This window comes from Camelina sativa, chromosome 7 (assembly GCF_030686135.1).
Source record: "Camelina sativa cultivar CO46 ecotype springtype chromosome 7, ASM3068613v1".
In the NCBI taxonomy this organism is placed as follows: domain Eukaryota; kingdom Viridiplantae; phylum Streptophyta; class Magnoliopsida; order Brassicales; family Brassicaceae; genus Camelina; species Camelina sativa.
The window spans coordinates 22,160,863-22,171,805 of NC_141886.1; the positions used below are offsets into that span (position 1 = coordinate 22,160,863).

At 34.2% G+C, this 10,943-nt stretch overlaps 1 protein-coding gene across 4 annotated transcripts; it reads right to left on the reverse strand.

Moving 5' to 3' along the window:
- Positions 1-1,422: 1,422 nt before the first annotated feature.
- LOC104701619 (DNA (cytosine-5)-methyltransferase CMT3-like) lies at positions 1,423-7,030 on the reverse strand. 4 transcript variants are annotated; one of them, XR_015562223.1, is made up of 21 exons: positions 6,645-7,030; positions 6,462-6,499; positions 6,231-6,333; positions 5,651-5,758; positions 5,437-5,556; positions 5,227-5,326; positions 4,898-5,106; positions 4,732-4,797; positions 4,382-4,645; positions 4,235-4,293; positions 4,090-4,156; positions 3,437-3,766; positions 3,291-3,359; positions 3,125-3,211; positions 2,918-3,035; positions 2,693-2,808; positions 2,487-2,591; positions 2,358-2,401; positions 2,189-2,258; positions 1,901-2,004; positions 1,423-1,807 (listed from the first exon to the last, which is right to left on the reverse strand). XR_015562223.1 is itself a non-coding variant. In XM_010417335.2 (21 exons), exons 1-21 carry the CDS (start codon positions 6,858-6,860, stop codon positions 1,663-1,665), a joined length of 2,505 nt encoding a protein of 834 aa, XP_010415637.1. In that variant the 5' UTR covers positions 6,861-7,030; the 3' UTR covers positions 1,423-1,662. The 4 variants fall into 4 exon arrangements, 3 of the variants coding, with proteins under 3 accessions (XP_010415637.1, XP_010415636.1, XP_087315251.1); XM_010417335.2 differs by having other exon boundaries at positions 2,693-2,805; positions 2,918-3,005; XM_010417334.2 differs by having other exon boundaries at positions 2,918-3,005.
- Between the last annotated feature and the right edge of the window lie 3,913 nt (positions 7,031-10,943).

Sequence of the window (10,943 nt, forward strand, 5' to 3'; positions counted from 1 at the left end):
CGTTTCTTCCGTTACCAAAACGGCAAACTGTATCAGTAAACATTTATTTAAAGAAATGGTTGAATAGCTTATCATGATGTTTTTTGTATTATATAAATCATTTACTACGAAATCATGACTCATAGCATAATGGTTTGTAATAGTGTTGTCACCTTATCACAACCCAAATTCAAACCCCACATATAGCATATCGCAATAATGACTTGAGCTTAGCATATTTTAAAACATTGATTAGTAATGTAATTTAATTTATCTTAATAGCTATACATAAACTTACAGAAAGATCACATAATGTGTACACAAACGTTTAATTACGACTTAGCCATGTGAAAAAGGAGATTGGAACGAAGCTATTTTATACAACCACTGATTATAAATATAATACGAGAGATACAAAAGGTGATAGTTTATTTTATACAACCACTGTCCACGTCTCTCCGAGTCATTCATCTATTTTTATTAGTTACATAAACTCAACATATAACGTGATAGTTTTCGCTTTCTTTGGCCTAAAAAATTCAGATCTATAATTGGGTGAAGATAATAATATTAATGGGACAATTAACATATTGATAGGAGCTAGGTATCCATTTTAATACAATCTTCACAGTATTAATAAGAAAAAATAATATAGCATGTTGGGTTTAATTTAGGAAGTTCTCGGAAAGTAAAACTAATATAACAAATTTAGCTTCGGTGCGTCAAGTCGATTCATCGATGATGTATATTTGTATTATTAATAGACCATGCCCGACACAAACGACGATGTTCGAGTTAGTGGACCAGTCTTGTATTTTTCTATGTAATTTTGATTAACTAGTGATTTTTATATTACAGTTTTTTCCAATAATCTGTAAACAGGTTTTGCCGGGATATACATATTGATTACTTTTATGAAAATTAATAAATTTGGGAGAAAAATACTTATATAACATGTATCAGGTGAATAAAAATATGTTCTGAATCCTAGGAAAAATTGTGATTCCTTTCATATTTGTTATTTAAAACCTTAAATATACTGTATTATTAAGACTTTTAGAAATACACTACAAACTCGTGTTAAATGCCGTTGAAAAGAACACCTCGTAAGAAAAGAGAGCCATATACAACCATACACAAAACTAAAACCTCAACAAGCTGAATACAATACCAAACCAAACAAGGAATCCTATCTTCCAGACTCCAGAAGTTCTTTGAGAGAATATCATGTCTCTCAAATATTTTGGGTTTGTCTCTAAGTTAAATCTCAATCTGAAAACTTTGTCTATTAGTAGGCTTGGGCAAATATTTGGGTTTAAGTACCAATGCTTCTGTACCAAGGCTCTATTGGGCTTCATGGGGTTATTAGCAAGCACTTCATATGATTAACCTCCAAAACAGATCACATTTTTTAGTGGCCTTATATCATTAAGAAGCAAAAAGTTTTTGTAACCCAACGAACCAAACAATGACTTTGATCAAAAGAGAGAATCCCATAACATATCCATAGAATCTGATTTAAACGAAAATCCTAGAGAAATTCAGAACAATAACTTGGAAACTGTCAAATTTAACAGAAAAAAATAATAATAATAATCCAAACTCCCTAGAAAACAATCAAAGATAAACCGAAGGACAATGAAATCAACAGAGTTCATGAAAGCTCGGAAGGAAGATTTGCGTTCAAGGCTTCATGTGAGCGAAACCTTCAGGGAGAGTAAGAAGTGGATCATCGTTTCTTACTGTGAGACCTTGGAATGCCATTGCCAAAGCATATCCAAGGGCCTTCGCTACCGGAACTGCAACCGCGTTACCAACTTGAATGTACCTGAAAAAACGAAAATATTTATGTAAAATTTAGTCTGAATTTCGAATCTCAAATCACAGAAACTCTGACAAAACGGAATCACGGTTAACTCACTTTTGTTTTGGTGGGCCAAAGAGTTTGTAGTCATCAGGAAAGCCCTGGAGCCTGGCGTTTTCTCTGATGGATAGAACACGATCTTGCTGGGGATGAATGATCACCTGCAATCATATACAACGTCAAATATGTAACTCTTACGTTGTTTCCAATGTTTCTATTCACATCCAAAGGGAATCTATGCAAATCTAGAACACGATAATAACTGTGTCTTTTAGTCTCTAAACTAACTTACTTACAACTAGCCAAAATTCAGAACAGATAGTTATTTTTCATGAGAGGTCTCACCTGGTTGTGTGGTTCCGCTCGAGTGACAACCGTAGGGACAGTCTCATCCCACCAGAGGCGTCCAAAGGGCCTGAAAAAAAAGCAAATGGTTTAGGCCACACTTCTATAACAGAATAAAACTAGGCAAATTCAGGATTTACAGAGGTAAAGAAAGGTAAATGAAACTCACTTGGATGATGTCCCGTCAACATAACTCACGGCATAATCGGGTACCTGATTGAATAACATAGTTAGTCAATACAAAAGAAAAGCAAATTTTATATGAGGACAAAAAAAAAAAAGAGATGAATATTATTACCAACGGATTTCCAGATTCAAGCATGACCCTTTCCATACTCTCATCCAAGTGAACTACATTACCGCGTCCAACAATTACACCAGGAAAGTCCCTGAAATTTGCTCCCTAATACCAAAAGTTGTATTGGAAAAAATCAGAATAATCCTAGAAAACTAAAACAAACAAGAACCAAAAAAATAAGATCAACGAATGTGAGAAGGTTGTACCTTCTTCTTGGGGACACGACAAACACGCTGATAATCATCAATATTCAGATTCAAGGGATGGTGATCATATAAGACATGCTTTTTAGACTTGAAATTTGTTGATGACCCTAAAACTTCTGTTCAAAAAGTTCATAAACAATTTTTCAATGAACCTCAAGTTGCCACTATAGTTGTCCTTTTTTTTGTTTTACATTGTTCCCCAAAAAACAAAAGTTAAAATCTTACCATCTTTTCTAAGTCTGATAAACTGTTGAAATGGAGTTATGGGATCTTTGTCATATGGTATCTCATCCCTCACCTCACTGTTTGCAATCTAAACCCAAAGTAAAACTTAGTTTGCAATCTAAACCCAAAGTAAAACTTAGTAAGACAAGAATATGCTAGACAAATAAATTAAGTTTTAGTCAAGATAAGCCACACATCAAGACTTACAGCCGGTAGATCTGAAATTATATCTTCAAGTAAAAGTTTGTCTGCCAACTTCACAGTGTGGCCTTCATTATAGGCTACCGTGTTCCTCTGCATTAAATATAAGCAAAGATGAGTATTTGCTATACATATGGAATAGTAATTCACTATCTTCTTGGGTCTCTCTTACCTCAAACTCCACAGGAACATTTCCTCTCATGACTACATCATGAGTTGGAAGTGGGAATTGAGGAAGCATCTGAAACAGAAAGGTGCAAATTAAGAATACCATCTATTCATATATATAGAACAAAGAAATAACATTAAAGGTTTTACCTCACTAGAGAGTGCACCGCATAAGAAGAACCGCATGCGGAACTGAGCAAGACCATATGCACCAGCAGCCATCATTCCCATCCGACTCTGGTAATTCATTTGGATAAGCCGTCCCACAGCGTAACGCGCAAGGTAGCCCTTTGCAAACTTCAGCATGTCAACCACATTTTCCATTAAAACGTATTTTGGCTTCAGAAACTCCACAATGTTCATATAAACAAGAAGCTGCTTATTTTTCTCATCGTTTAGAGGTTCCTCGGTGTTCCTGAAGCGGTTATGACCACTGATTCCTTGACAGGGCGGACCGCCGCAAATAACATCAACACCTCCCTAAATTAGTGTTTAGGCATTAGTGTCAGTGACATGACATTCTTATATTTCACCAATAAAGTGAGGACTTCTCTGACAGCTGCCACCTAATCACCAATTCCATGATAGTGCTTTAATCCGCAACTATTCAGTTACTAACTCTATTTAACCCATTCAGCAACTAATTGACACACAACAATACAGTTTTGATAAACTATCAAACACAAACTAATATAAGTACATTATCTATACATAAGACGCATAGAGCCTAGCACATAAAAAGAACTTTGCACAGGTTTCAGAAATTTAAAAAAGCAAACGTATCAGGGTATTAAAAAACATACTTGTAACGGAAGGATGCCAGATTTATATCCACTTTCAACAAACTCTTTGATCTTTTCCCGGCAATTACTGTTTAAAGATAAATTTAGAGGTTTTAACAAATATTGACATATTATTTTAAGGAAGAACCCTTTTTCTTATGTTTACCTAAGTCCTTCAATAGGTTCCCATGTATCATGCGAAGGAGCATAACCCAGCCACCGTACCTATTATATCAAAACATCAGAGAAGATTGTGACTATAAGAAGGCAAAACCATGAAAGAGTAAAATTTGTACAAACAGAGCAACAATACCTTCAAATAAAGTCCACTTTTCTTTATATTTTTAAGGTCGCCGAAGGTAATACCAACAATCTTTGCCACTGTAAATACCTCCCCATCATCTTCATTGTCACTCTCTTTGCTATCATCTTCATCTTCATCGTCCTCAACAACAGTCATCCCATACAGGTTATTATATTCTTCTGAATTTGGACTTTTTCTCAAAGAGAAATGAATGCATAACTTCTCCCACTCCTTAAGCAGCAACAGGAAATTTTCTGCGGACATGTTTCTTACCTAAAATGAAGTGACTTTTGAGACTAAACATAGGGGTAAATTGAATTGAAAAAATGGAAAACACAAAGACATAATGAAAATCTTACTTGTGTTTCTGGGTGGTTATGCTCCAAGCTTTTACACGCATGTTCATTCATGTCGACAGCCCATTTCTTGAGAAATCATTTTTATAAAGCAAAAAATAGCATCAAAGAGATTAAACAAATCTGACAAACTATTAAACAATATAATTGGCAAGTAAAAATGCCTCACAGTGACAAGGTTCAAACCAGCGAGTTTTGCACCCATGCACAACCCAGTGGACATTGCGCCGCAACCACAGTAGAGGTCAAGCAATGTTGCCTCTCTCTTAGCACCATTAGCTTGGGAAGTTTCGTCATCCTCTGATATAACAGCAGCTCCTCCGTTTACATCATTGTCGCTGGATATTGTTGAACTTTCACTTATAGCCATCTTGGTATCTGTACAATCAAAAGATCTATATATGATTAGTTATCTTCAGAAACTGCAGCATGTTATCTAATCCAATTGACTGTGGAAAGAAATGCTAACTTGAAAGATCAACTGTTAAAAGCACTAACCTTCTTGAAAAGCTTCAAATGTTGAATAAGGCAGCAAATAGTTCATATCACAATAATAATCACAGTTTTTTGTTGCAGCGATAGTCTCCGTAGTATTTTCCTGGCATGAGAAACATATGTAAGTTAGAATGGAAGATTGCACAAAGATACCGAATAACCAAAAACAGACACTATAAATAGCAACCGACTATAAATTAAATAAGTACGTACGTTTAAGGAAATCATCAAAATTTCAAGCTTTTTGACTAGGGTTCCTAATTCATTTGTATCTCGAACCTTCGAGAAAAACACACGTTTATCACTTATCAGAGCATTGAGGTTGCCAATTACCTGAAAGTTAAGAAAACCCAAAACTTTAGACAATTCAATATTGGAAAAAGAAAAAAAAAGAAAAGGTAAAGACCAATAAAGTTTTGATTCTTACAGTATCAGAAGCTCTGTAGAACCATTGAGCCGCGAAGTATAACTTCCCATTAGCCCCTTCGAACATTTCAACAATTTTACAAATGTAAGGCGCGTTTCCCTCACCAGCCTGAACAAACAAAATAAAACTAAACTGTGAGAAATACAAGTCATCTATAGTAAAGTATCTAATTATGTTGTAAAAAGCATAGAACAAATATGATATGTCTCCATTAAGGCTAAAGATGTCTGAGCTTATCTCCAAAAGGAATATGTCAGCCTAAATAACAATCAGTGGTTATTGTTTCAGATGAGATCTCAGCTAGGAAAGGTAGCTATTATCAATGTGTCTCCATTAGCATTTGCAGAAATATAAATCATGACAAACAGGGACAAATTAACAAATTATCCGCCCCGCACTTCAATTTATTCTATAAAAATTAACAATGCTGGCACATTTACAAAGTGGTATAAAACCCAACAATCATCAAACTCAAAACACCAAGAAACAAAATGTCTTTCACAATCTCCTATCTTGCAAGTGCTACAGATAAATCGAGGCTTTCAAAGGCAATTTTCTCATTCGGAAATAGAGTCATTACCTGCACATAAGCATCATCATTAAGCTCATATGTAATGGACTCATCAACAATAGCACGTCTAAAATGGCATCGAGCTCGAATTATCTCTACAACATCATCATCCCTACAAAAATGAAATCACTTAATCAGTCCATTAAGAAACAAGGTCAAAACACACATTTTTTTATCAAACAAAAGTAAACCCGAACTATCTGATTAATCGCAAAAAAGCAAAGGACTCAAACAACATACTTCTTCTTTCCCCTTGACCGAGCTACAGGTTTCTTCACCTGAGAACAAAAAAAAATCAAGAACAAAAGCAAAATTCCTTCAGAAATCAACAGATCTGAAACAAATCCCAGCAAATTTCGAACAGATCTAACCATTTCATATTCAAACACCAAAGATCCAAGTTTCCGATTAGTGAAAAAATACCTCGATCGGTTTGTATCTGTCAGGCCAAGCAGTCTTAGCCTCCGATTCCGGTATAGGCTCGTCCAAGAACCTCGCAATCGACAATTCCCCTTCCTCGACCACTTCAACCGGCGCTTCGTTCACCGTCTTAGCTCGCTTAGGAGCTCTCTTCCTCGGTTTAGGAGCGGATTTAGTATCGTCGTCGTTCTTCGGAGCTCTCTTACGCTTCGGCGCCATGATTTTTGAGTCGGAGAAGACGAAGAGAACTGAACAGAGTAAAGAGACGAGAGTGAGACTGAAACCCTAGAAAAAAATGGTGTGACGAGTGAGGGTTACTAATTAAATTATCTGAGGAGGTTGAGGGCGAAATAAGCGCGTTACTCAAGCGCCAAAACTTTTGGGGTTTCGAAATTTTTGGGCAATTTTTTTTTTTTTTTAATGAATTTGAAACATTTGGGCCTCATAAAATGTTAAAGGCCCATCTAACTTTTTTTCTCTCTCTCTCTCTCTCGCTTTATGAATATGGTAATGAAAGATTTATCTTTTTCCATATCGATTTATGATTTGTGATAATGTGTATGGTTTATGTTAAATTTTCATTTAGTGATCAGATCAAATTTATATAGTTATTTCTAGAATTAACATATGAAAAATATTTACATGAATCAGATTGAAGATACTGATTACCTACATTTTAAATTTTACTAATAATTAACTCTTTCCATATTCGTCGTTTGGTTTTTTAGTTATTTTGTAATCATTCCCAATGATCACATATTTCTAGAAATAAACACATTGAGACGAAAAGAAAAAAATGATTACACAAATGTTAAGTTTTTTTTAGATTCCGTATCGATCTATGATTTATGAGTGTTTTATTTGGTTTTGTATTATATTTCGTTTGGAATCAGATCAATTTGTCTATATATTTCCCACAATTAACATATTAAAAAGAACTCAAACATGATCGTATCCGAACGGCGCGTTAATGGAGTAGTGAATTAGTGAGTTAGTGACTCCACGAACGGCGCGTTATTGGACTTAGTGTGTAGTTAAAAGATTTAAGAAGGTCGTTTTGGAGTTAACACGTTCCTAGAAACTTGGAACAACTAAGTAGAAACGTGGAAACGTTTAAATGGTAACACTAAACATGAAGGAGAACATGCTACTAATTAATGGAGTAGTGTTAGATTATTTGCAAATAACTGAAATTCAAAGAAGACAAGACTTAGGGATCCCGCCACGCTTGTCGTACGTTATCTCATCACTACTAGACCAAAGAATTACTCTTACTACTACTTATTTTGTTTTTATAAAATTGAATAATTTATATGCACCTCTTTAATTAAGTTCATATGAAGACATGGTTCTCTTCGTCTCTCTTATGGGCTTGTCACTTGTGTATATATATGCTTCTGTTCTTACTAAATTGAAGGCATATATATCAACGATGAAGGAAGGAAAAAATAAGTGTATCAGGATCAGAATAATTATGGATGACGACGATATGAGAGTTGTGTTGTGCCTGCCTTTGTCGTGATGGCTGAAATTAGCCAACTTTTGGGCCTTATTTCTTGACGTGGGTCTACTATGTCTTCTTTGCTTTATTTACATGTTTGTGTTATGCAACAACATAAATGTATTTAAAATATATTATATATGTACATAAATATTTTTAGTTTTTTTTTCTAATAAAGTAAAGAAGAATCCCTTTATAACTTTTTTTTTTTAACCCTTTACATATTTGATGAGATGTTTTTTTAAATTATAATCAAGTTAAATAAAAAAAATAAAAATAAAACATCACGATGACATGAATAGCACACACGCACACGTTACACGTATACAGTATTGTAAATGTAAGTGTCATGAATACAGTATTTTACACTATGCAGCTAGTTCGCTTACGAGTGGGTGACACGGGAGGAGGGACATATTGTGACTTCTCGAAAACTACGTCGTTGTTGGACTTTCCTAAAATTTGATGTTGAAGTGTTAGGCCATTTATACATTTTTTTCATATGGATAGACATTAGTCGAAACATATGCTCATACCAAAAGAAACACGACTGTACAAGTGTTCCAAATTTCTAGCAACTTGTGATACTGGCCTTTAAACACATATCTTATCATAGTCATACGTACGCTATGTTTTTACACTTCTTGGTGATAAGAGTGCATGCATATATGGCGTAGTCAAAATCTTGTGAAGAATTTGTGGATAGGATCATAATAATAAACAAAAATATGAAATATGTATAAAATCTTACAACGTCTCTCAGTTTAATTTCCGCAAGTGATCTTCAGATTTTATTGACCGTGGGATCTATAACACACTTCTAGATTGATTGGAGAGCGGCACGAGGTGATGCGTGCATGTCTGTTATAGAGTACTCCAAAAAAAGTAATGAATAGTAGTCTAATCGAAAGCGAAAATGAACGTAAATGTCAAGAGAATCATGTGGCTGATGATGTTTGAGAAACCATAATCAATGAATTGATCGAATTGATGGATGAATACGGCACAAGGGATGTTGGAGATGAAGAAATTAAGAAAAATAATAATAAAAGAAAGATTGATTATGGAAAGGAATGGAATAGGAAAGGAGGGAGAGACAAGATAGAACAGCTCTTATGTGGGGTTTATCTAACAGTAGTTGTGTTTGGTTTCTTCCTTAACTTCAAAACCCCACGCATCAGTATCTTTATACGTCTGTCTCTGTACATGCATATATTATATACACACGCACATATCCATTCATGTGTACATAATCCATATAACACGTCTGCTACTGCTATATAATAAAAGTATCTATTCATATTATGATTAGCTACATATAACTTTTGTGATGTTTGAGAAATTTTACTTTTGTGATTTTTATTGACTATATTCCTATTATGATTAGCTACATATATAAACTAGCATTACCAATAATCAATTGATTTTTTGAATATATATATATATATATATATATATATATATATATTTCGTTTTGGTATCTGTCTTGTTATTGATAGGTTAGGTTAAAGCTGATAGGTTTGTGAGCAGATGTGACATACCATGATACATATTACAAGAATGTTGACCATGGCTATACGTGGGTTGTAAGTCTATTTCCAGTTTCTTATTTTTTTGAATATGATGATTTGCCTTTCGATTCTATTTTAAATCGAATTTAAATTTATCTTTGGATAATGTATATTCTTTTGGATTTATTAAACCTTTGGTATCGTATGTATTGTTATTATGAACTTTTAACTAAAATCCTAGGTAACAAATAGAGAAATTCATTCACCATGGTACATTTTTCTACCTTTTTCAGGCTTTCCGTGATATGTATATATTATTAGCAGTAGCATTAAATATGTTTTGTATCCTAAACTAAACTATTAAACCAAGGATCTAAATGAAGATGGTACGAGACAAGGTATGATGGTGTAAGACGGATATAATAATATATCTTTTTCATGAATTTTGATATTATTTAGAGTGCTCTGCATCATTCCAGTCCACCACACATAGTCTCTATTTTGAAGCCTGAAAACTAAGAAACTTTAGAATAATCCTTTTATATTATTTGAAAGAAAATTAATACTAGAGTCTACTTGGGGTTACAAGTGCTTCTATTTCCTTCTTATTTTTTTTGTTAAATATCTCCTTCTTTCTTTATCATCAAAGTAATCAAAACTAGCATCATAAAACATCTGAAATCAATAACAGCACTTCTCTCTTCTTCCAAAAAAACAAACAAAAGCGATACTAAGTATTTTCTTGATTTATGAACAGTCCATTTATAGTTCTACTTCTACAGGTTTAAGTCTACCCATGAAGACACAATATACGATTATGTGATGGGTCTACTGCAGTCTATACGTCCTAGGCTACTAGCGTGTGTAAATAGGATCAACATTGGACCTATTCACTATCCATCTTCCCTATCTCAAATATCATTATATTATACTATGAAATTGATTTACATCAATGTATGAAATGGCTTTAGTTAGCTATTTATTAGATATAGATATTAACCAAAAATAGTCGCCCTAATTCTCTCCCACCTCTCTCCTCTCTAAAACCCCAAAACAGTGCGACTCTTGTTCACGGCCAACGTCCGGTGGTTTTATAGCTCCGGTGTTGTGTCTTTTTGTCTTTTTATTTGTGCTTTTCTCTTATGTATCTCTATCTCTGGCCATCGATTGGTTTTCTTTGCTGTTTCGGAGGAGTCTTTCCTTTCCCTTGAAGATCCAGATCTGGTCGTTGTGATGTTCGGTGGTTTATGTCCGAGGTTTTTCTTCTTTTGGGGAGGTGTGGTTGATTCT

Excerpts from the sequence above, each read along its gene's own strand:
- LOC104701619 (XM_010417334.2), bottom strand. The coding sequence starts at position 6,860 with ATGGCGCCGAAGCGTAAGAGAGCTCCGAAGAACGACGACGATACTAAA. Across the intron at positions 4,157-4,234 it reads GAACCTATTGAAGGACTTAG|TAATTGCCGGGAAAAGATCA; the intron begins GTAAACATAAGA and ends ATCTTTAAACAG. Across the intron at positions 2,005-2,188 it reads GAGCGGAACCACACAACCAG|GTGATCATTCATCCCCAGCA; the intron begins GTGAGACCTCTC and ends ATATGATTGCAG.